The sequence below is a fragment of the Quercus suber genome, unplaced genomic scaffold (genome assembly GCF_002906115.3).
Source record: "Quercus suber isolate HL8 unplaced genomic scaffold, Cork oak 2.0 scaffold_203, whole genome shotgun sequence".
Lineage (NCBI taxonomy): Eukaryota > Viridiplantae > Streptophyta > Magnoliopsida > Fagales > Fagaceae > Quercus > Quercus suber.
In genome coordinates, this window is record NW_027069661.1 from 996,430 (window position 1) to 1,022,727 (window position 26,298).

The window sequence follows — 26,298 nt, forward strand, 5'->3', positions numbered from 1 at the left end:
TTAAAACTTGAATTTTAAAATAATCTTTTGAATATTTATCATTTTTATTATTTTTATTAGGGTCCATATCATTAATTTCGAATGCTTATTTTGTTTATATTTTTTAGCCCCAAACTAAAGAGTTTGGCCCAAATAGAATAAATTTCATATTTTTCAACCAAAAAATTAAACCAAAAACTAGAAAGGTAACTTACAAAAAAATCAATTTAAGGCCTAAGAGCATCTCCAGCAGCTTTTCTAAATTTTTGTACTATTTGGAGTGTGAACAGTTGTTTTTACCTTTTACTATCTACTTTTTAAATACACTTTCCGACAGATTCTCTATCCCTTTCTCTATCTCATTTAAATATTATTTCTTCATTATTTCTTTAGCCTTTCTTTATTCTTTTTTTTTTTTATTCTTTCTCTATTCATTCCCAACAGCTATATTTTTCAAATTCCCAACAGCTATATTTTTAAATCTCCCAACAATAATATTTTCAAAGCTACACACACACACACAATCTAAATGAAAGCCCTGTATATGGGAAGTGCACACACACACACACACACACACACACACACACTACACACACACACAATCTGAATGAGAGCCCCTGTATATGGGAAGCGTGCGTACACACACACACACAAAAGATTTGAACGAAAGCCCTATATATGGGAAGCATGAAATTTGAACAAAAGAGCAAAAGCTTTAATACAATAAGGTTGAACATCACCTTTTATTTTTTTGATAAACTGTAATTTTATTAAAAGACTAAGAAGGACTACAAGTAAAGGCATCTCCCTTACAAACTACCTCAAGCGAAGGGGGGGGGGGGGGAGATTACCATCAGAAAAACATAAGGTGAAAACTGAGTTTAAAGCAAATTTCACAGCTTCATGTGTTGCAGAACAAAACGAAATTACGCAGCTTCATGTGCTGCAGAGATTAGCATTACCTTGGATATACATATATTGTGCAATAAGATCACATTGTAGCAAAACAAAATGAATAGTGTAGTAGGATCATATTGCAGCAAAACAAAAATGAGTGACCCAATATGCATTCTTAGTAGGATCACATTGCAACAAAACAAGTTTAAAGAGCTCTTTTAATCATATACAAAATGAGAGCATTGATGATGATAATAGTCTAAGAACGAGACCTTCATTTTTCAAGGATTTCCATTTGGCATTTATGATTATATTCTTGCTGCACTAAAGACAACATACTTACATCCATCATCATAAGCTCTTTTCTTCCTTCATCTGATTCATTCTCAATTTCTCCATTTCATTGTCCTTCTTCAGCTTTTCCATTCTCAATTTTTCCATTTCATATTCCTCTTTTGATCCTTTCATATCCAATTCCATTTTCATTCTTGCTATTTCAAGTTTTTTATCCTTAAGTTGAATTCGTGTCATCTCAGTCTACAAGACGTCCTTTCTCAATACAAGCCATTTTCATCTCACTTATTTTTCTTCTTTCTTCCATCATGACATTCAATATGACTTCTATATGTGAAGTCGTGCCCTCTTTGCACTTTTGTTTCTTCAATCTTTCTTTTTCAACCTTCACCCTTAATGGTCTCTCCAAGTTTACAATTGGAACCTATGAAATATCATCATCCTCTAAATTTATTGACTCTAGATTAAAAGGTGAAGATGCCTTAGATCTCCCTCTTTTTTTTGGTTGCTAATTGTTACAAATAGCCAACCATTTTGGTGAGTACTTTATTAAATTCCAACAATGTTCATATTGAAATTTGGTACGCTACAATACTTGATAAAGCTTTTTTGCTACATTAAGTTGAAAAATTAACAAATAGTTTATAGTTGCTATCTTGAAACAGTTGGAACAAATTAGCAAATTAACTCAAACTTCTTTATAAGATGTACCTTGTCTTCGCCAGTCTTACTACTTTCATTCTTTGATTCAATTTGTGCCAAACACCCACAAAACTTATTGATGCAAAATTGAATCGTTGGCCATCGGGTCGTTAGAGAACCCACCATACGCTCAGAAGTGAAGGTCTTCCACAAGTGGTAATACTCCCAAATTCTTGACCAATATGTTGTGCGTTTTTCGTTAGTGCTTTACACTACATCTTGGTTGACATTGAGAAATGCAGACACAAGAAGCATGTCTTCTTGTGTGGAGAAGTTGCTGTCACGTTGTAATTTCTTAGCTGTGGATTCAACTTGGGGTGGAGACATTTGGCTAAATGGTTGAGCTTGTGGAACACTATCTTCACCACTTATATGTGAAGATCCTGATATATATTCATCATAACTATCTTCTAAAAGATTAGTGAAAGATGTGTCTCTTGGAATACTCGAATCCATTCCTAGTAACACAAAAAAAAAAAAAAAACCCTTCAAACAAATTGTGTGAAAGTGGTACATTACCTGTTAACAAGCTAATGGTACACTCCCCACTTCAGCTCATGCTTATAAGTGGGAAAGTGGGGGTGGGGGGGGTTCTTTGCGATGTGGGACGAGTGGGGCTCTGAGCTAACACCGAGTACAAGTGCAACGCTTGATCGGACAGAGGCAAAAATGGTTCCCCGCCACAAAACAAAAGGGCCCTTTTATTGTAGAGACTATTTTGCCGAGAGGACCAATAGCTTGCTTGTAATCCTTGGCTCAGAGTCCCACATCGATTAGAAACCCCCCCACTTTCCCACTTATAAGCATGAGCTGAAGTGGGGAGTGTACCATTAGCTTGTTAAGTCCTCTCGACAAAAATAGTCTCTACAAGAACTATTAGACCAAGTTGTAACTATGTATAGTTTGTTTATTATTGTACAGATGTATGAGATTTAACTCTTATAGATATATTTTTCTCAAAAACATAGATCCACGTCTCTTTCTTCCTCACAATTGAAACTAAGTGAAAAAGCAAATAAAGATAACTATGCAATAGACCATTATCAATAATTCATATATTATAAAGTGGAAATATAAAATAAAATGCAAAATGAAAAAGTTCCTTAAGTATCTATACATAAAAACATTAATAGCATAATGATGCTATAAAGTAAATTATATTTTATCTTATTCTCTTTAAATTATATTTTATCTTATTCTCTTTTTGGCAGTTTTAGTAAAGATGATCAACTAAGTAAAGTAAAAGCTTACCAAGAAAGTTCAGATTAACTAAAAATTTGATGGTGGAGATGCTAATTATTTGTAATAAAGTGACCAAAATAAAAATAACAAATAGATTTGAGAAAAACATATATCGGATGCAACAATGCAAAATTACTATCTTGAATATTTTTTTTACTTTTTTGATACTCTACAAATAAAAAATAAAAAAACTTTATTCACTTTTTGTCACAGTATAGACTATAGAGCGATTACAAAATAATAAAAAGTCAAGGAACTTATAACAAAATGCTTTTTATACAAAATTCTAGTAGAAGGGAGACTAATAGGCCTTCCACTTTCTTCAAGACATAGGGGATTATAAAAGACCATACATCCCTTACCTACCATTTTCTCTTTCTCAAATTCACATTACCAAAGAAGTATATGAAGCTAAAACATTGTTATTACATCTTTTTTCGGTGGAAGTCCATTGGTAGGCACATTCAAATTCGTAACCATGTATATATATATATATATATATATATTGATATAAACTCAAATTTCGATTTAAAAAAAAAAAAAAACCCTAAATATTAACCCAAACCAAAATTCAACCAAAGCTATATAAGAGTGATTTGTGATAGGAAATTTAAAAAATACAACACAAAAAAATTAAAAAAAATCCATCAACCTAAATTAGAGTTATAAGAAAGAACAAAAATCAAGCAAGAGAGAGAGAGAGAGTACTTACAGTTTTTGTGGGGGGAAAAAATATGGATTGAATCGAATAAATAATATCAAATTTATACAAAATAAGATGGGGGAGAAGAATGAGTTAAAATATAAAAAAGAGGAAATGAGGAAGAAAGTTTAACGGTAAAGTAAAGAGTAGTAGGGAGGTAAAGAGGCAAAGAGGGAGGGGAAAGGTTGGAGGAAGAGAAGAAAAGTTTTTTTTTTTTTTTTCTTTATAATAGGAAGATGAAAAGTTTAAATATTCAATTACTTGAAATTAGAAAGAAGAAAACGAAAAATTGAAATCAATTTAGATAGCTAAATATAGTTAAACATTTTCATCTAAAGAGTTGTAACGTTTGTAATGAATAGTAAACATGTGCATATATATATATATATATCCACTAAATGATAATGAATTATTCAATTTTAACAATTACTTGAAATTAGAAAGAAGAAAATGAAAAGTTGAAATCAATTTAGGTAGTTGAATAGTCAAATGTTTGCATAAAAACAAATGAATAGAAACATGATGAATGGTAATTGAGTGCATTAACAGGTTTTTCCATTAACTATATTTAATTATTTTATGTAAAATAAAATAGAAAAATCATAAAGGAAATTAAAAAAAAAAAAAGTATGATGTGGCTGATGAGGTAGCTCAACAGGAGTACAGCAACATTAAATTTTACGTCTTACCTTTTAGATATATATATATATATATATATATATATGAGAAATGCTAACTAGTACCCTTAGAGCACTGGTTAATAATCCATTTAAAGAAAATTTTTAAAAAAAAAAAAAAAAAAAAAAGCATAGCCCTATATATATATATATATAGATATATATAGAGAGAGACGTGTGCATAGGTTAATAATCCATTTAAAGAAAATTTTTATAAAAAATGAAAAAAAAAAAAAAAAAAAAAAGCATAGCCCTATATATATATATAGAGAGTGAGAGAGAGAGAGATGTGTGCATAACATTAGTACTTCAAGTCGCGTTTTCAGTTTCCTTCTTTTAGCCGATTCTGGCTGAGTTTTTCTTTTTCTCTTTGAATGAAATTCAGTTTCCTTCTCAAAAAAAAAAAAAAAAAAAAAAAAAGTCGCGTTTTCAGTGAAATTTTCTAGCATGTAAATGTGTATGCAACAGTTTCTGTAACAGGCATTTCCCTTATTTCAAAATTAAAAAACAACCCTTAATGACTAGGACTACTTGAACATGAGGACTACAAACGGTAGACCAAACCCAGTTGCACAAAGAATCAGTTTCAAAAAAGCGGTTGTCATTGCTAGAAGCTCATCACTATTTAATTTTCTATTATTTCTTGTTCTCTCTCTAAATTCTCATTTCTCCGCAGAGTACTGCTTTTTAACTAACAAATTGCTCATTGCTGTTTTCACAGCTTCAGCAGCTGCCAGGAAAACTTTTTCCTCAACAGACACTTTCCTGCCACTTCTCAAGCAGTTTATCTCCACCAGGAATCTCATTATGTTCCAAGACATTGGTTCATCATCCGTAGAACCAAGACTGCGTTTCTTAAAACCCGAGACAACCCTCACACGGGCCAGAGAAGGGTGATCAAAAAACCATGCAAGTTAGAGACACCCATCACCATCCACAATAATCCAGCAGAAGAGATCATCCTTTGGCTTGTTGGAATGAAGTCCTATCCCATAATTGAAACTACTTGTAAGAATTAAACCAGATGGAAATAGAAAAATTATTAACACACTACAAGAAGTATCCCTATTTCATGCTAACATGACATATGGAATCTAATCCTAAAATTGATAGGCTGAACAATATAGAACAATTATATATAGCTATGGTAATATCAAGCAAGATCAAGAAACTATCAACTGGACATTTTTTTTTTCTTTTGATAAGTATTGGACCCAATGCAGATCCACTGGACACAATGAATTTATTACATTAATGCACCCAATAGTGCCTGATCAAAGGGCAGTCTGTTCTTCTGGAGAGTTGCACTATACTACAATTATTATTGCTCAAGTGGTTGATGTCCTTATCCTTGCAATTGAAAGAGTTTGGGTAGAGAGGACACAGCTCTACAATACTATTCCTTGCAAGCTAAAATCCAAAAAATGTTAATAAGTACTTAGGCCACAAACCAAAAAAAGAATCCACCATGAACATAGGATACTACAAGGAGGGCTTAATGACTTGCCTTTCAGTGGCCACTGCAATCAGTGTACCATATGGGAAGGTGGATAGATCAGTAACAGTCAAATTGCACTCTTCTCCTCTTCCATTAGACTCTAAAACCTTGCCTTCAGGAAGCATGTGAAAATGAAACCAAGTAAACAAGCAGGCTAACGGTAAAAAACTAAGAAAATTGCACATTCTACTTTTAAAAATCCCAACTTTTTTTTTTTTTTTGGTTGCTACTAGGTAAGTGCAGGGGATAAAACCCCCGAGCAAAAGGTTACAAAGGAACCCGGGTGCTACTTAGCTACAAGGCCATTGGCTTTAAAAATCCCAACTCATTTCTGTTATTTTTTATATTAGGTAACACTAAACGTACCTTGATTTTTTGGTAATATAAATACCATTAATGCAGCCTGGGGTGTAATCCAAAGACCACTTATGGCCCTTATGACTAAAAACGAGTCCGTTCTATACATAACCAAAAAGAACATTCTACTCCTAGTTCAAACACCAACCAAACAAGGATCCGGAAATTATTTAAAGGCAATGTTTTATTTTTTATTTTTTTTTAATTTATAAAAATGATTACACAAACATGCATCTAGTAGACTTTGAACCCATGACCTGACCCCCCACCCCTTCTCATGGTGTAAGAGGTGCTACTTGAGCTAAAATTAATTGACAAGTAATTACACACCTAGTAGGTCTCGAACGCATGACCTCATCCTCCACCTTGTTTTTACAAGGAAAGAAGATGACATTATAGGAAAATTTCATATGACTTAATACACCAACCTAGGCAAGGGAAGTGAGTGATATTTTGTTGGAAATTAATTTGTAATCTAATAAAGAAAATTCTAGATGAAGGGATGTTGTATTTCCAAGATCATAAGCTAGCTGTTGGAGTATTCGAGGGCCAGTCTTTGTATCCAGATTGCTAGCTCTTTGGTTCTAGAATGAGCTTTTCAATTATAAATATGTATTGTTGTAATGCCCTTATGCAGAACAGAGAATTCTGTCTGGTATTATGCAGTAGCAGCAGCTCTGCATCATACGGATAGAAACGAAATTTCTAATCCATTGCTCTATCAATAAAAATTCAGGAGCAATAAGTCTAGTCTGTCCATGGTTTTCCCTTCTTAATCTTATTCACACTCTAATTTACCGCCTTGCTTCCAGAATATGCCAACATTTTTCAGAAGAACAAAGAGGTCAGTAGGAACCTCAGGAAAACTTAGAACAATTGCAATACCTTTGCTCCAACTTCACAAGTATCAAAGAGAGATCCAGAGGAAATATCCCACAACCGAACCTGTCAGAGAAGCATCAATTTACTTATAGTCCAAAACTGTACCTTAAAGCAAACAACTTATAACATGCAAAGTTGTTACAATCTTACTGTTGAATCACCACTTCTGGGGACAAGAAACCATTGGGGGTGGTCTAAAGTAAACACAAAAGCACGGGAGGGCACAAATCTGGCAATAGATGCAAAAAAGAGACAGAAATTAGTTTCTAGCAGCTACAACAATATATACACGGAGATAAAAGATAACTTATATGATAAAGATTTAATAGGGAATATTAATACCCTGTAGACTCGAACCTCAGCAAGTCGATTTAGTCTTTTCGGCTCCTGAAGGCTGATAGCAAGCAAAGGCTAAATTTTGCTCTTGGGAGATTTGAACTGTCTTTGGCAATACCAAGTGCCTTGTAGACTTGAACCTCAGCCACCAGGTTTACTGCAAGCACACACAATAGGAAATTAAGATCCATCAGGCTTTACCACGGAGCAAGTACATTTCAACACACAAAATATGCACATACTCAGTTATTCATTCATGGAAAATTCACAAACATAGATGCGTAGAGTACTAAGAGCAGTGAGATGTTGAATACCCTCTGGTAGTGACATTAGCTTCGGACACCGTTTAATTATTAAGTCCTCAAGGTTAGTTAAATATTGAATTCCTTCAGATAAAGAGTATAATGCGTCACAGTCCTTAATCCATAGCTTCTGTAGTGAAGATAAGTCCCGCAAACCATTCGCAGGAAATGACAAAAAAAATTTAAACCCTACTATTTCCAGTAGCCGTAAAGAATGCATGTTCTGGAGTGTGTCAAGAAGATTTTCAATCTCGTCACAACAACTAAGTTTTAAATCTTTCAATGTGGAAAGATTATTCAACTGGTTTGCCAGTGGCTTGAAATTGCGCACCAAGGGAATATTCAAGGACTCAAGCATCTTATGTTTTTGAAACAGTCCATCTGGAAGAACTATCATCACTGAACTAAATAACGCAAGGTCAGAAAGTGAAGTGAGATTCATCACTGAACTAAATAACGTTGCACAATTGATTTCAATGTACAAACGTGTAAGTGAAGGAATTATAGGCAACTCAATAATCTTTGGGCACGACGTAATGTACAAACTTGTAAGTGAAGGAATTATAGGCAACTCAACTAACTTTGGGCAATATGAGATGGATAATCTGCTTAGGTGGGAAAAACTCTCTCTTTCATTTATTTTTCCCCATTTCTCCAAATTATCCACACAAAGTAAGTTGAAACTCCTCAATGAGGGAAACGATATTGCACTGTCCCCATGGAACTCGTTGCCAATATATTTCACAGCATGCATGCCAGTTATAGTAAGATCCTTGAGGAATGGCAGTTTGCCAAAGGTTGGCAGAAGTTCACATCTTTCACAATAAGATAGCCGAATTTCAGTGAGATTGTGAAGAAATAAATCTTGCATCCACGTTGGGAACTTTGAACCATGATAGTGATTTATGCACAGCTCTCTTAGGTTTGAATGAGGTTGGAGACCATCAAGAACATCTTCAACATGTTCCAATACACGGCTCTTGTCCTCTCTTTGTCAAACCAAACTCAGTGAGTTTTGTCCTCCAGTAAATTTCTTATATTTTCAAGTTTCTTTATTGTCAAATTATCTCAAAGGTTTAGTCCCTTTGGCTCACTTATCTGATAACCATTGCCCCTGCCAGTGCCAACGATGAAAACGCTCAAATTATTGGAGGCAAATCAGATGTCCCATTCCTTCAGGCACACGAGTAAGAGAATTACAATTAGCCATCTCAAGATACATGAGGTTTTTCATGTTCTTCATACCAATAGGTAATTTACAAAGGTACCAACAATTATTTAGTTTCAGCGTTTGCAGGTTCAAGAGGCAAGTTGTTGATTCAGGCAAAACTTTGATTGTAGAAAAAGATATATCAAGATGCCTTAATGTTTTAAATTGCTGACTGATTGTAATAGTGTTTTAGCATCATAATCAAAACCCCATACCCGAAGATACTTTTGTTTCAAAAGAAAGGACAAAAATGCTTTACGCTTACAGTTATAATCAGTTGCTACCCCAATGCATGATCGTAGGGATCGGACTTCGTATATGTCCTCATTTGAAGAAACCATGGTAAAAGAATAGTAATGAATCTTGTATGGAACTTCTAGCTCTTTACCAAATTCCAATGTAGAGCATTCGAACCTCATAATAGACATAGCAAGGTCATGCATAAGATCATGCATTCTACACATTATGCAGCCAGGAAATACCTCCCTAACATTGTGAAAGAAAGATCTCCAAACTAATTCATTAAAGATATCAAGCCCAATATCATGCAACTCTGATGATCCTTTGAAGGGAATAAAACCATTGGCCATCCATAATTTTATCAGCTTGTCCATCTCAAGGTAGCAATCTTTAGGGAATACACAACAATAAGCAAAACATTGCTTTAGATGAGGAGGTAGATGGTGATAACTCAACCTCAGGGCAGGTAAGATGGAATTCTCACTTGCTAGTAAATCCCAAAGTTGACTTTCTTTCACAGATAACCACTCACTTTTCATACTTTAAAGCAAATAAGGCTTCCAAGAGCCTTTATTGCTAGAGGTACGCCTCCACACTTCTTCACTATTTCCTTACCAACTGATTCCAATTCTGATTTCTCCTCTATCCTTCTCATCCTAAATGCACGCCATTTAAATAAGGACCAAGAATCATCCTCGGACAAACATCCCATGTGGTGCATAGGAAGTGTGGCCACCATAAGTGCAACTTTCTCAATCCGAGTTGTCACTATAACCTTACTCCGATTCGCCCCACACCTCAACACATCTTTTAGGCCGTCCCATTTTTCATGTTACTCATTCCAAACATCACCCAAAACAAGAAAAAATCTCCTCCTACGCAATTTTCCCTGCAGACGTTGCTGTAGTGGATCCAACTCTCTACTAGACCACATGCACTGCCTTCCATGGACTCTATGATCACTCTCACCAACCTTTTTATCTGGGAAGTCATTTGAAACACACACCCAAATTCTCATCCCAAAAAGCCTCTCAACCCTTTGATCATTGTATATCAACTGTGCAAGTGTTGTTTTCCCCAAACCCCGCATGCCCCATACTGCATAAATGGCAAGGTTATCTTGGTCAGAAACGTTAGCGAGCAACACTTCAATTATCTTTTTTTTCTCCTCATCTCTTCCATAAATCTCACTTTCATTCACAAGTGAGCTAGTTTGTCGTGCTTCAGTATCAAAAACTTCCATGTTTATGCCTCCCTCTCTCGAGTGAAACTTAGATCTCTCTATGGAAATAGTTTCTAGTTTATGTTCCATCTTCATGCGAAATATAAGTCTATTTCTAAGAGAAAAGAAACTACTTACTTGGCTTTTCACACCATTCTCTCTCCACCTTTCGTCTTAGAGCTTCAGTTGCAAACTCGTCCAAGACATCATCTGCATCATAAGCTCCATCTTTGAGCTTTCTCAGCCAATTCCTGACAGCCTCACTGTTCCACTGCTTCTCCTCTGCATCTTGGAGAACAGCTTGGATGGTAGACAGCGTGCTTCCAAGATTTTCAAGCTCAGTTCTTAGGCCCCAAGCAACTCCGAATTCTTGAAGTGCTGAAGTATTCAAGTTTCCCACCATAGAGCTCACCAGGGCAGAAATAAGTATGTCAGCCATATCCTCTCTCTCTCTCACTTTGGCAACAAATTGAGATCGTAATATAGGATAGCTCAAGAGAAGTGAATTGCCCAAACAGAAATGCTTAATCAACTATTGTGCTTCATGGCCTAATGGGTTTTTTTTTTTTTTCCATACTGAAGTTTACGCGTAAGTTTCTTCCCTCGGCTCCACACTGCGTGGACTTGATTCGGCAGATTCCACTTAATTTTCACCTTTCTTTCTAAGCCTATATGCAAGCTTTGATTCACATCGGGCTCCACACGGTATTGACTTGACTACCTTAGTGATGGCCCACGGGGTTTCATTCTTCTTGTGCTGACACTACTTGTTCTTACATTCTTGTAATTTGATTATTGTATTTTTAAGCCATTTAATTTGTATCCTATTTTCTAATATTTGTCGCACGCGGAGACAGCAACCGAGTCCTCTCCTCGCCAATTACTGGCTTCTTTGTTATTGCTGTATCTTCCCAGGTTTGAAATGCGTATAGTTTGTTTCCTCCTTTTCTACACTAGTTTACACTTTACAGTACATTCCTTCCCTTGGCTTTTTATTTTGTTAGATCTTATTAGTTTGTTATTTAGATACAATTTATCACAGCAATCTTTCATTGCTTTCTGAATGTACTTGCTTGTGTCTAAAATTTGAGAAACAGAAACTTAATTCATCTAGCCGCAGAACTGCGCTCCAGGTCTTGTCATTAATTTTTTAGTAATATTATAAATACAAACTATTTTACAATATTTTTACAATATATTAATGCGAAAAAATCTTACTAGTTTTCAATTGAGTCCACTACTAATATCACATTTTTAATTACCAAGAACCACCCATTTGCTGTTTGTAAAAACAATTTGTGATTGTAGTATTACTTTTATTTATTTATTTATTTATTTATTGAGGAGGTAAACACGAACAACTAAAGACAAGAAAACATATCTAAAACCAATATACACAAACCAATAGAGAGAATCTACAGCTTACAAAGCAACTAGAGTATTGGTACACCAGTAAATTTATTGGCACATAATTGTACACTGAAATTTTCATTTTTATATAGTAGAAGTATAGATTATTATGCATTGTTTTTGGTTCCTAAAGAGAATGCAGGATTATCACCAAAGAAAACAAAATTTACATTTAGAAATATTGTTTGGGAGCAACCAAAAAAATTTAAGATGGCCTAAAGTTTCTTGTTGGAGTTCGAGTACGGATTTCGCTAATAAGAGTCTTCTGGCTTAGAGACACTGTCGGCCCTCTCCATATAAGTGTTCAGCTTTTAAGCTCTAAAGAAATATCACACCTACACCCTACCATAGTTGCTCTTAAATTGTAAATAGTAATATAAATAACTAGGACTACAAGAACCTGAGAACTACAAATTATAGATCAAACTCAGTTGCTCCAAAAATCAGATCTAAATGGGCTGTTGACATTGCAAGCAGCTCATCACTGTTTAATTTTTCTATCATTTCTTGCCCTCTTTCTAAATTCTCGTTTCTCTGTAGAGTACTGCTTTTTAACTAACAAATTGCTCATTGATGTTTTCACAGCCTCAGCAGCTGCCAGGAAAACTTTTTCCTCAACTGACACACTTCCTTGCAACTTCTCAAGCAGTTTATCTCCGCCAAGAATCTCATTATCTTCCAAGATGGTTGGATCACCAGGACTACTTTTCTCAAAACCTGAGATGATCTTCACACGGGCCAAAGGAGGGTTATCGAAACCATGTAAGTTAGAGACACCTGTCACCATCCACAATAATCCAGCAGAAGAGCTCATCCCTAGGCTTGTTGGAATGAAGGCCTCACCCATTATTGAAACTACCTGGAATAATTGAACCGGATAAAAATATAAAAATCATAAATTTTAGTATGCTTCATGATATATGAGTCTGCATTTAGAAATTCAGCGAAGATGTTGGAATTCACACAATTATTAACACAAGACAAGAAGTATGCCTATTTCATGCTAACATGACAGATGGAATCTAATTCTAAAAGGCTGAACAGGATAGAGCAATTATAAATATCTATGGTAACATCAATCAACATCAAGAAGCAGATCCACTAGACACAATGAATCTATTAAATCAATGCATCAAAAAGTGCCTGATCAAAAGGCAGTCTGTCCTTGTGGGGAGTTGTACTGTAATACTGTTATTATGGCTCAAGTGGTTGATGTCCTTACCCTTGTTATTGAAAGAGTTCGAGTGGACAGGTCACAGCTCAACAATACTATTCCTTGCAAGCTGCAATCCAAAATGTTAGTAGGAACTCAGACCACAAACCAAAAAAAGAATCCACCATGAGGACAGGATTCTGTAAGAAAGGCTTGGTGACTTGCCTTTGAGTGGCCACTGCAATCAGTGTACCATCTGGGAAGGTGCATAGATCGGTAACAGCCAGATTGCACTCCTCTTCTTTTCCATTAGACTCTAAAAGCTCTGCCTTCAGGAAGCATGTGAAAATGAAACAAAGTAAACAGCCAGGTTAACAGCGAAAAGCTAAGAAAATTGCACCTCCTAGTTTTAAAAATCCCGACCTATTAGGTGAAGGTAAATGACCTTGAATTTTTGGTAGTATAAACAACATTAATGCAGCCTGGGGTGTAATTCAAAGACCACTTATGTTTCTTACGGCTAAAAAACTGTCCATTCCATACAAAACCAAAAAACCATTCTACCCCTAGTTCAAACACTGACCAAATAAGGATCAGGTAATTATTTAAAGACAAATGTTTTAATTGGTAATTACTTTTTTTTTAATTATTTAATTTACGCATGCACCTGGTAAATTTTGAACCCATGGCCTTACCCTACACCCTTCTCATGGAGTAGGAGGTGTTGCTTGAGCTAGAGCTCACTGAAATGTAATTACACACCTAGTGGGTCTTGAAAGCATGACCTCACCCTCTGATCCACCTTGTTTTTTAAGGAGAGAAGATGCCCTTTGAGCTAGAGCTCATTGGCATTGGAGACAAATTTCATGACTTACTACCAACCCAGGTGAGAGCAATGAGTGATACTTCAGAAGAACAGCAGGTCAGCTGGAACCTCAGAAAAACTTAGAACAAGTGCAATACCTTTGCTCCAACTTCACAAGTATCAAGGAGAGATCCAGAGGAAATATCCCACAAGCGAACCTGCAAGAGAGGCATGGATCTACTTTTAGTCCAAAACAGTACCTTAAAACAAATGATTTAATCTTGCAAAGTTGTTACGATCTTACTGTTGAATCACCACTTCCAGAGACAAGAAAACCTTGGGGGTAATCTGAAGTGAAAACAAAATCAAGGCAGGATACAAATCTGGCAATAGATACATGAAAGTGGCAGAAATTACTCTCTAGCAGCTGCAACAATAGTCAAACATGAAGATAAAAGATAACTTATGCAATAAAGAATTAACAGGGAATATTACTACCCTGCAATTGGCACAGATATTTCAATCACCAATCACGTAAATACTTACAAAAAGAAAAATGCCAAGTCAAATAAAGTAAGCTTATTGAGATATTCTTCCAAATTCACATTTTGGGATATTGATAATTTGAATAAGGTCAAACCCAATGATGAATTTTGAAGAAGGAAATAGAACAATTATTTTGAAGATGAATCCACTCACTCAGTATGACCAAGGCAAAAACTTTGTATCTCATGAGCTCCATCTAAAGGTTTCTTTGGAAGCACAGTAACCTGACATTAGACAAATACTTTGTCAAGAGATGGCCAAATGGGAAACAAAAGTAGCTAGAGCACTTATGCAGTAGGTAGGAAAAGTTGGATTACACGAATTTTGAAATCCCGATCAGCACTAATAACAAACCTCCCATCTGGTGAAAATTCCTGCAAAGAGTATACATAGCCAGCTCATATGTCAAAATCATGTAAGAGGGAAATTAATCCATGCAAATAAATGAAAAAATAAAAATTAATATCATAACAAATTTCTTTTCTTTTTTTTCTCGAGGAACCATTGAAAAAAATTTGAAAATTACATACCAAGAAGCTCTGCTGTTATATCAATACTCACCAGGCTAGTGATAATGCTACAGTAGTGAGCAAGCAATGGCGCTGCCTTCTTATTGGCTAACATTTGATTGCCATCAAAGCCATCTAGGTCCACAACCCAAACGACCCCAAATTTGTCAGCAAAGCATACATACAAACTGTCATTGCTCAGGGCAACTGCACTCACTCTTTTCTCAGAGGGCCTATTCAGAAAGTTTAAAAATTTAATATGAGACAACAAAGAGAAACTCTGGCAGGTTGAATGCCATAGATGAAGCCATGGTTGTAAGACACATATGGCATAGATGAGACAAGCAGAACAAATCCTCAATGTCAAAGTTATACCAATCAGATACCATCCAACATTTTGCCTAACCTTAACCAGCCATGCACAATACAAAACGTTAAACATGAAAATTTCACAATCTCCTCTATTAAGAACTCTTAAGCCTTAAAAGTTTCACAATAGATAAGCCAATTGAGGCTTCAAGAACTTACACAGTACAAATGCAGCACCAAGACTCCGTGAACCATATCTTCACAACTTTATCATCCCCTGCAGATACAAAGAGATTACCATCGGCACTATATCGAATAGCTCTTATGGAATCCCTATGAAAGGGCCCGCTGGTATCATCCACCAAAGAAACTGCACTAGCCCCTCTGTATAGGAAGGAAAAAAAGAGAGAAAAAAATTGTTGCTCAATTACATTCTACGCTTTCATTGAAAGTCAATGCTAGTTCAGAGAGTCAAACACTCATCAAATTTGCACTTTTTTCCCATAAATGCTGATAATTTGGGAACTTTATTTCAATTTACAAAAGCCAAAAGTTAAGAACTTTCATCAAAATCTATCTTCAAATGGTCACTAAGTAGCTGAGAAAACGTAAAAAACTGAATTTTAATAAAATTACCAAACTATGCTGATGCAAGTATTGAACCAAATAAAACATTATAACAAAAAATGGGTTTTTATTAAGTTTCTCTCACATTTCTCAGCAACCAAAGAAGGCATAAACTTCATGCTTGAGCAAACACCAACACATTATTAACCTCCAATCCGAAATTAAACAAAAAAAAAAAAAAACACACACACACACACACACACACAAACACAGAGACTAATTATATTAAAAAGCTTATCTTTTTTCAATAAATGAGCTAAAACCGGGTTGACCCATGTAACAGATCCGAATAAATATTGGATAAACCAAATTCAAAAGTTGGGAGAACATGTTTTTAACTTACTGGAAATCGAAGACGCGAAGGTCCGACCCGACAGCGACGGCAATGGATTTCTGGGTCGGGTGAACCGCTATAAGAGCCGGAGCCACCTCTATATCTTTGTTGGTCTCTCCCTCTTCGATCAGAGTTTCTTCCATTTTTCTTCTTCTTCTTCACGAAAACACACACACACACAAACACAGAGACTAATTATATTAAAAAGCTTATCTTTTTTCAATAAATGAGCTAAAACCGGGTTGACCCATGTAACAGATCCGAATAAATATTGGATAAACCAAATTCAAAAGTTGGGAGAACATGTTTTTAACTTACTGGAAATCGAAGACGCGAAGGTCCGACCCGACAGCGACGGCAATGGATTTCTGGGTCGGGTGAACCGCTATAAGAGCCGGAGCCACCTCTATATCTTTGTTGGTCTCTCCCTCTTCGATCAGAGTTTCTTCCATTTTTCTTCTTCTTCTTCACGAAAAGAGACAACTAGGGTTTTTCTTTTTGAGTTTCAGTTTCAGGGTTTCGGACCCAACAAAAAGTGTTCTGATGGGTTTAGCCCATCTGGGATTTATTTATAAAGCCCAATGAGCATATGATAAGTGAAGAAACAATACAAGACTACAAGCCCATTTTTTGTGAAGCCCAACTAGAAAATGACAAGAAAATAAACTACACATAACAAGTGTAAGACATGTGAGTACTGTTAAAGTAAGGTAAATGGTTCGAACTACGAAATTAGCAGCATATTGTAATCAGAGACAAAGCCATGTAGGGGCTTAGGGGGGCCATTGCCTCCCCTAACTTTTTGAATCCTCCATTAGAGCTAGTAAAAAAAAAATTAGAAATTACTAAAATTACATGTAAATTTATTCACTGGCCCCCTCAAATTTTAGAATTGACTCTCTCAAAATTTAAAATTGACATCTAAAATTTTTGAACTAATCCTATAAATGTAAAATGTTGTAAAAGTAAAGTAAAAATATTGTAGACGTACCACTTTTCAAATTAAAGTGGCAAAAAAAAACCCAAGAAAAAAAAAAAAAAGAATGAATCTGGTACAAAAAGCCTAACAAAAAAAAAAAAAATTCTCCATTGGCCCATTCCTCAGCCCATAGCTCTCCAAATATTGGCAAAGCCCCAAATCTCCTTTTAACATTTTCTAAATCCAAAAACAAAAAACAAAAACAAAACAAATTCGTATCATACAGTTGTTTTGTCATTTTTGTGTGCATCCACAAATGTCGTTTCCTCGACTCTAGGCGCCTGCTCCTGCTCCAATTAATTCCAATGGCAACCATTACTATCTCTCTCTGTTTTTGCTATTATGTACTGTCATTCTTTTTTATTGTAAGTTATATTTTGGGGGAAGATATAGTAAAGCTCCTGGCTAAATGTGTGTTAAAAAGAGAGTAGCTTTTTATGTGTTGTACAGCACTTAAAAAATGTGACAAAAGGTGAATTGATGTTTGTGTATTTGTTTATAATATATTATTATGTTATATATAAAAATGGTATGGTTGAGTTTATAACTTAAATTATATAATAATAATAATAATATAGTGTTGTATATACTGAGTGATGTATTTATATTTTGTATTATTATCTTGCTTCAAACTTTATTTGGTTTTATTTGGTTAGCATTTTTTGATGCATCCATTACATCTGAAGCTTGAAATTTTCTTTCCCCATTTTAAGTATCAAAATTATCAACCAAAAAAAAANGTAATTATCTCAAAAAAAAAAAAAAAAAAAAAAGTACAACAAAATAGGCAAAAGAGCCTTGTAACTATACTCCTTCCACCAATTATCAAATTATCTACACCCCAAAAAAAAGTTTAGACCCAATAATAATTATATGAAATTATGTTGAATTCTTTCATACTTAATTTATAGAGTAAACTGCAAGAAAGTGGTGGAAAAAGTGTGGTCATTCATTCGAGGAGAACAAGATTGCGTAAAACGTTGTTAGTGCAGATTACGTCCAGTGCCCTAGACCTGTTACGATTATAACATGTATTCATTTTTAGACACATGTCATGATTACAACGGGCATTGGACCTAAGCTGCACCCAAACGTTGTAATTTGTGTATGAACAATTGTGTTGGTTCGGTGCTGAATTTGACATGACACATGGGGTGTGGAAATGTCATCCGCAATTATTTATAGTAATAGATATATTGATTGATTGATTACTATTTTACTAGTGCTAGACTTTGAATGCTGCCTCTATAAAAAGGACTTCCTGTCAGAACTACAAAGAAGCAATAGAAGAGAAAATAAGGCCAAGGATTATGGCTTTAAAAGAAACAAACAAAACAAGGTAGCTTAGAAAATAGCTCATTTCCTTGTGTTTTAAAAAGGAGGGATCTGTGTTCTCAACAAGAGAACAATTTCACAAGAAGGAACAAGAACAAATAATAAGAGACCTAAATTACCAGCTGTGTACACCCAAAAATAGTTCCGCGGCACCTTGTCATTGGAGCTGCCTGGCGCCAAGTTGGTCTCTCACTCCCTACCATCAGTACATCAACATCAGACATTGGCTCAATGTCCCAGTTCCACCGGTCAGGGCCAAGAACTCCTCCAATAAAATAAATCCCATCACCCAGCCCAATCATTGCAAACCCAATTCTCCGACGAAACTCAGATGCTGATACAACCACCTTTTTCCCATCCTGCTTGAAGATAACTCCATGACTCATTAAATAGAACGCACCCTTAACAACTGCCATTGGGCCTTGGAGTCCACCAGAATCCTCAACCGTCCATCCAAGCCTTGCATCATCCAAGACTTGGACTGTCGATAACCCCTTGTGTAAGACATGAACTTTGCCTCCAATCACCACCCCTGAACAAGCCGAATTGTGGGTGCGGTGGAGATCAGGTATTGGAATCCATATATCCTTCTCCGGATCATATATTTCTGCTTGAGAAACTGATTTTCTGCAGCTGGTGAAACCACCAGCAACAACAATTTTTCCATCCAAAACACAGCATGCAAACATAGAACGAGGTAAAAGCATAGATGCACGAGGGGACCATTGTCGAGTCACAGGGTCATATGACCATACCTCATTGGTAGCAAAGCTCCCATCTTGGTCACCAGTCAAGGGGTCAACAGCATCACTGCCACCACCAAGCACAAACAACTTTCCAGCAGTGGAGACAGCACCGAAGTGGGCAAGGTGCCTAATTTTGGAGGGGAGAACAGGGAGCGTAATCCAAAGGTCGTGGAGAGGGTCATAAAGCTGCCATAAATTTTCAGGCTCAAAAGCACACACGCACAATAGATCCTCTGTTGCTCCAACCTCCTGTCTAGCTTTAAATAGTTCGGAGCTACGGATAGCAGCTCTCCACGAACGAGAAACAAGCTCCAACCTAGGATGGAGGTAGAAGGGAACCCGTGCAAGGCACCTCAGGGCAACAGCGTCAGGAAGTCCTTCAATCAGCTCAGACATAATAATCACTGTTTCATCCTTTTCATATGATTCTTCACTGGTTATTTCTTGATGCACAGGAGCATTGACATATGCAATCTGAAAGATCAACATATAGAGGGATATGGATATATGAGAACAAAGTCACCACTATTGAATCTCAACATAAATTACAAATCAAGATGCAATTGAAGGTTTAAATGATAATGGAATCACTATGTTTCTCTTTTGAAGCATCTAATTGAAGCCTGCAAGCATCACCACCAATAGTGGTAACATATATTTGTGACTGTACTATCTCCATAGAACCATAAAAGCAACAGTGACAAGGAAGTGGACTCTTTATAACTCCTTTGCAAACAAAAATACAGAATTGTATGATGTATATCCAATTATCCATGAGTAATACAAAGTGACCTGAACAAATTATCTAAAAGAAGGGGAATTGGTAGGGGGGAGGTCATGCAGCAACGGAAAAGGGAATAGCTGGTAATTTCTGTGTGATTTCTAATTTAGGCATTTATGAGGATTTATCTATGCGGCTGATGAGTGACATCCAATAAAGAGGAGGCTTGTGACGGTAATTAACCATAGATGGTAATGGCCTCAATGGTTTATCAAGAATTTGTGATCAATTTAAAAAACTGGTCAATTCCGTGTGATCTAAGTTAAATAAAAGGGTAACAAACAAGCATGTAGGTAGGGTGATTTGATTTTTAAGTAACGATATATTGGCGGTAACATTCATCAACAAAGACAAGAAAAAGAGGGTAGACAATTATTCTGATATAACAGCCATTAGAACCAGTATGCAAAGTACTGTAATGGATCATAAAATCTCCAGCAATAAGTATTTTAAGGTACCATGAAATTTTTTTAGAATGGCAATAAGTTACATCAAATGACAAATGTCCATTAAAAAACTGCAGGTCCTACTGTATATTTTCTAAAAGATAAAAACATTCAGAAGGAAAAGAAGGCTTGACCCTATGAACACTCTATATAACAATCATAGGGCTGAAAGCCTGACACTCCAGTATATATATATATATATATATTCATTTCAAATATTTTAACCCCATGAGTGTTCTGACTTCACATTCATCATTAACCTATTTAACTACAAATACAGTATCACTCTTCAACAATCTTGTGGTCCCCTATGAAACCAAACAAAAGAGATCTGATCTCACCAATTTTTGGTTCATATCTTTAATCCATTGGGTAATGTTTTGACAAATAACTTTCAATTTGAGATCTCAATTTTCCAACAGCCTATGATATATGGATTTTTTGAAAAACAGAACTCAGCTGTAAGTTTCAAATCTAAAGGTTTGAGTCACAAAATGCTTTCAAATATGAAGCCTTTAGAAACAAGGAATTAAGTCATAGGAACTCATAACTGGCCCTTCTAAATCATTGACAATAAATGCTACCACTAAATCTCGCAAAGGATGAGGAATGGAAAGCAAACTTAAAAACTGCTTTAAATAAGAACTTGACTTCTTAATCAATTTGATAGTTTTCCTCAATTTTCCCATATCCAAACAGAGTTTAGACACTTTCCATGTCCCAATTGGCCTTAATTATAGATTAAGCAATGACCAAAGCTGAGCTAGGAAATGAGGATTTGGTTAGAAGAAAATTTAGCCTGCTCACTTAAAAATTTTCAATGCTTATTAGATACAAAGGAAGAGTGAATTTACTATAAAACATTCATAAGAACTCTCCTTTCCCACGATATGGACATATTCATGTCACAGCTACATGCATACATACATTTAATGAAACAACATATGTACATATGCATATTTGATGGTTATAACAATGGGGGTGGGGGATCTTGAACCCTGAATGTCTCCGTTGGAAAAACTAGGAAGTGCTAGTTGAACTACAAGGCTCTTGGGACCATATGTACATATGCGTAAGTATGCATGCGTACATACATACAATGAAACAACAAACAAGGCTCTTGCGACCAAATGAGCAACAGGCAAAATGTTGATGTCACAATGATTTCTAAGTCATAGTAATTTGTTAATTTGTAAAAGTATAATATAGTTAAACAAGAAGGTGACTGGATATCTTTTCTTGTAATTTTCTAAAGAATGCAAAACCAAATCCTTTTGTAGTAAGCCAATGGCATAACAATATGAGTATGGCTATGATTTTTGAATGAGTAAACCCTTTCAGACTAAAACTTTTTTTATTGGTAAGCTATACAAGCACTCAATGATTTTTGAACCCACAACCTCACTTTTCACTTATTTTTATGGGAGAAGGAAGTGTCATTTGAGCTATAACTCATTGCCAAACTTTGTTGGTTGATCTTTCAAACTAAAACTTTTATGTTGGTTGTCCAGCTGATGTCAATAAATACATTCAAGTATATCCCAGATATAAGAAAATTTGGAGTAGCAGATTATGGTAAGAACTTATGTGGATTACGTAATGTCAACAAAGAGCATTAGTACCAAATTCTGAAGTAATATAAACAACAGCGTTAGTCCCAAATTTTGAACAAAAAGCAAACTGATTGCAGAAATTCCACATGGTATTTTTTCAAATGATTTAGATTTGAACCTAAAACTAACACCAGGCCAACACTCAAATTTCCAAAAATAGGAATTCAAAATACAACGCATAAATTTGGCTTGAGGGGAACCCAACCATATGAAACAACAAAAAAGGCATTGTTTAACATAGATTTAAGAGTATAACTCGCTGAAAACACAAAGGTAAATAGTATGGGATCTATAATAGAGCTTCTCCATCCTTCAGAAACTAAAAGAAACCTCACGAACTAAGAAGATGAACACAAGAACTTGATCAAAGAACACCAACCGTCCCCATTGACACATGATCCATCCATGTCTAAAACACTAACATTATCAACAGAACTCTCAACTCTCAAGTAAAACCCACATGCATTTGTACTTATATTAACACAGAATCAAGGAAACTCACAGGCAATACAACAACCAAAATTCATTTAACTGCACAGAGTTAATCAAATTCCACAATCACAACCAAGCACCCTTATGCCTAATTCATTGACCAATTCATGTAAAAACACAAGAAAATCAAAACCTCAAAGCAACAGAAATAAAAATCAAAATCAAAACCCCCACTTTCAACCCCACCAACAAAACACAAAAAAGAAACATTTTTTAACCAAAAAAACAAATACAAGCACAATCCTTCATCTTTAAGATAAAAACCACATGGAATTCAACCTCAGAAATAATGGGTATTCAACAGAATTAAAAAATAAACCAAAATTTAAACCGATTTCCCACAAATTATTCTCAAATGAAGAACTAAAAAAAGACTCTGATTTTATCAAATTTGGCTTGCAAAAGAGAGACAGAAAGACAAGCAGTTATTTACCTCAAAGCCGAAGACCCCTTGAAGAACCAAAGATTGGCACTTTGCTGCTTAGATATTCTACAGAGAGAAAGAGGGTAGCGTAGGATTTAGAAGGCTTTGCCTAAGAGGATGGACTTTCACAGCTTTACAAATAAAAATAAAAACGCAAGAGTTACAAAAGCAAAGGTTTTTATGACAACTTGTGTCCAAGGAAATGTGTACTTTCTTTTCTGTGAGAGCGTTATAAGAATATGGTTATTATTAGACCCTTTTATTTTACATATATGAATTCTATTTTCTCATTATTATTATTATCATTATTATATTTTAATTAATAAGTTTCAAATATAGAAACCTTTAAAAAAAATACAATATTTTTCACAATTTTTACATTTTTTTTATAAAAAATTTTGGATAGACTTGAACAAAAATAGTGTTCTTCTACAAAATACAATCAATGGGTCAGAGTGAAAAAATGTGTATTCCTAATCCTAACATTTCAATTCGTATACGGCATATAGCTATAGGGGCGTAGCATTGGCGTACCCTACTGAACATAGAATAGGCACTTGGGATATTCTTTTAATTCCTTTGGGTTTTTCTTTGTTTTCCCTTTTGTCACTACAGCAAATGGCACTTTTGTTATTTTTCCTTCATGAACCATGCTAGGTTTGACACATCTATGGCACGTGGTTGATATGATCAAAATAAAAATAGAAGTAAATTCTGCTGGCTTTTTCATGCTTTAGCTTAGCTGGCGTGCGATTGTTGACATTTCATCACTTGGGTTTTTTTTCTTTTTTTCTTTTTTGGGGGTTTGAAATTGAATTGATTTTTTCACCAACAATGGTTGTTAGCTCACAATCTCGCATTAATGATATATAAAGTGACTTTTGGCTTTTCCCTGAAGAATACCATTAAATTAGAAGGTTTAATTGTGATTTAGATGTATATATTCAAGAAATATAGAACGTTTTAAAAAATTAAGAAAAAGAAGTATATTATGAACACCAAGGACCCTTTCTTGATTAGGGTGATTTCTAATTAGACTATAACATTCTTTTTGTTTCATTTACCACGTCAAAAGCTTTAAAGGATCTATTTTTAGTATAAGTGGATTCGTTCTCAAGTTTCTTATTGGGTGACAAAACATTTTTACTAGTCAAATTAATTGAAATTTACGTACTTTTAACTTGCATTGTTAATTAGTTCTAGGCAACATATTTATTATGCATCAATCACAACATATAACATCAATAATTGAAAAAAAAAATTGTGATGTTTTTAAACTTATTAATTTGGAAATAATGAGAGATCGTCTACAATATTTTTACAACAAATTACAGGTAGTTAGTTGTTATTAGTTCAAATTTGAACCTAACACTAAGATTACTTTTTTGCCCCAACAATAACAACCAGTAACAACTTATCACTTAGAATTTGTGGTAAAAATGTTATAGACATATCATTTCTCATAATATTAATGTCATTTCATTTGACACTAGAATGTTTATCTTTTATTTTAAAATTTTCTGGCCATCTAGTACAGATTTTGTCTCCTTGGAGAGTGGTGTGTAAGATATATGAAGAATTTTAATGAAGAGCCAGTGTATGATTGGGAGTGGATGGCATGAAGATATGTCCAGATGGGGTGCCCAATGCACACAGAAGTCAGAAGTGCTTTCAATTTTCAGCATTTGGGACAAATGGTTGAACTTGAAGGCATTTAACGACTTGGCAAAATGGCACGAAAATATGGAAATTAGCTAGATTGCTTGACAAATTAGCAGAGCTAAGTGGTATTTTAGTTTACACTATTCCATGTAATTGAGAATAAAAGTTCATGACTTATGAGTAGCTATAGAAAGATTTTGAAACAAATTTGTTAGCCTTTATAATTTACTGATGCATAGCCTCGTACATATACATGGATACAATTAAAAATAATCACAATTATATAATTTAAATTATACATAGTTTTTTAGAAAATATTTAAATTATACAAGGTATTAGCTTACACTTTTTTAAAATTATATATTTCTAAAATATGTAATGGTTTCTCATTATATATATTAGTTTGTAACCACATGCATATGCACAGATGTACTTAAAAGATACACATTAAAATGCATGGTATAATTCTTACATATATAATTTAAATATTATTGATAGTCATTCTTATATATATATATATATATATATATTAACTCTTTAAAATGAGGCTCTTAAAATAATCCTTTTATATGTTTAGGGTTAGAAGAAAAGAAGGCCCAAAAACATATTCACGGATCCCAAGAAAATCAGATTGGAAATCTGACTTTTTAAATCTTGACAGATAGCAGGTGTCGAGGTAGCTGTCGAGAGGTGTCGAGCTTTAAAAACTTTGCACTTCAACTTGCTTTCTCTTGGACAGACTTGATGACTTGAACACTTGACCTTGAAACATTGTTTCTTGAAGTATTAAAAACACCTAGAACTACCCAATTACGAGCAGAGTGTGTTTTGTCAAAGGATTAGTCAATTTACATAACTAAGTGACATATGTTCTTAAATAAGTTAAAACATATATGTCCTAACAATAATAATAAATTAATTTTATTGTCATTTAAAAACAATTATAGTTACAATGCAAATATGAAAGTGAAGTCTCAAGTGTATAATGCAAATTTTGTAGGAAAAAAAGAGAAGAGAAAAAAAAAAACTTTTGGACATATTATTTTATTAAGTTCAATTAAGTAGCCCAATAATTTTGTGTTAAAAACAAATCTAATAATATAATTTCACAAATTTTAACCAAAAAAAAAAAACTCACTTTAAACCCACATATCTATGTATCGTACGATATATACAATTTTAAGATACGATATGATTCATAAAATATGATCATATATATCACATGAATCTTGAGCACTTACGATGCATCCTTACAATAATTAACTTTTTGTACACAATAAGTATCACGTATCATACAATATAAAAAAACTATGCCACGATGATATAGGAGTTATTATCATCCAATTAGGTTGTTGCGGTAGCTAAACAGGAGAATTTGCCCTCTATAGTTTGAGGGTTATAATTTATGATGTTATGAAAGTGATTTGAAAACTCGCTCAAAATCAGCCAGCAAGAAGAAAATTTAATCGAGAATACTAAAAAAAAAAATTTTTTAAAAAGGTAGATATGGAATAAATTAGTTTATTTTTCCAATATTCTGAACGACATTCTAAATTAAATCCTATATTTCAAAAATCTTTTATTAC

The 26,298-nt window shown here is 34.6% G+C and overlaps 3 protein-coding genes and 1 long non-coding RNA gene across 7 annotated transcripts; 1 reads left to right on the plus strand and 3 right to left on the minus strand.

Annotated features, from left to right (window-relative positions):
• Positions 1 to 4,962: 4,962 nt before the first annotated feature.
• Positions 4,963 to 9,805, minus strand: LOC136070019 (putative disease resistance protein RGA1). Of its 4 annotated transcripts, none has more exons than XR_010631249.1 (6): positions 9,345 to 9,805; positions 7,574 to 7,724; positions 7,382 to 7,460; positions 7,235 to 7,294; positions 6,002 to 6,104; positions 4,963 to 5,904 (listed from the first exon to the last, which is right to left on the minus strand). XR_010631249.1 is itself a non-coding variant. In XM_065779263.1 (6 exons), exons 1-2 carry the CDS (start codon positions 8,738 to 8,740, stop codon positions 7,603 to 7,605), a joined length of 981 nt encoding a protein of 326 aa, XP_065635335.1. In that variant the 3' UTR covers positions 4,963 to 5,904; positions 6,002 to 6,104; positions 7,235 to 7,294; positions 7,382 to 7,460; positions 7,589 to 7,602. The 4 variants fall into 4 exon arrangements, 3 of the variants coding, with proteins under 3 accessions (XP_065635335.1, XP_065635334.1, XP_065635336.1); XM_065779263.1 differs by lacking the exon at positions 9,345 to 9,805 and adding an exon at positions 7,882 to 8,740 and having other exon boundaries at positions 7,589 to 7,724; XM_065779262.1 differs by lacking the exon at positions 9,345 to 9,805 and adding an exon at positions 7,882 to 8,740.
• A 1,045-nt stretch (positions 9,806 to 10,850) lies between these two features.
• Positions 10,851 to 11,376, plus strand: LOC136070020 (uncharacterized). Its single transcript, XR_010631250.1, has 2 exons — positions 10,851 to 10,967; positions 11,124 to 11,376. It is a non-coding gene; the product is annotated as an uncharacterized LOC136070020 (long non-coding RNA).
• A 926-nt stretch (positions 11,377 to 12,302) lies between these two features.
• Positions 12,303 to 16,403, minus strand: LOC112013037 (uncharacterized). Its single transcript, XM_065779261.1, has 10 exons — positions 16,244 to 16,403; positions 15,493 to 15,657; positions 15,017 to 15,197; positions 14,773 to 14,829; positions 14,609 to 14,679; positions 14,214 to 14,292; positions 14,068 to 14,127; positions 13,330 to 13,433; positions 13,174 to 13,234; positions 12,303 to 12,810 (listed from the first exon to the last, which is right to left on the minus strand). Exons 1-10 carry the CDS (start codon positions 16,375 to 16,377, stop codon positions 12,433 to 12,435), a joined length of 1,290 nt encoding a protein of 429 aa, XP_065635333.1. The 5' UTR covers positions 16,378 to 16,403; the 3' UTR covers positions 12,303 to 12,432.
• A 2,036-nt stretch (positions 16,404 to 18,439) lies between these two features.
• LOC112013036 (F-box/kelch-repeat protein SKIP30) lies at positions 18,440 to 23,269 on the minus strand. Its single transcript, XM_024045430.2, has 2 exons — positions 23,060 to 23,269; positions 18,440 to 19,768 (listed from the first exon to the last, which is right to left on the minus strand). Exon 2 carries the CDS (start codon positions 19,688 to 19,690, stop codon positions 18,659 to 18,661), a length of 1,032 nt encoding a protein of 343 aa, XP_023901198.1. The 5' UTR covers positions 19,691 to 19,768; positions 23,060 to 23,269; the 3' UTR covers positions 18,440 to 18,658.
• Between the last annotated feature and the right edge of the window lie 3,029 nt (positions 23,270 to 26,298).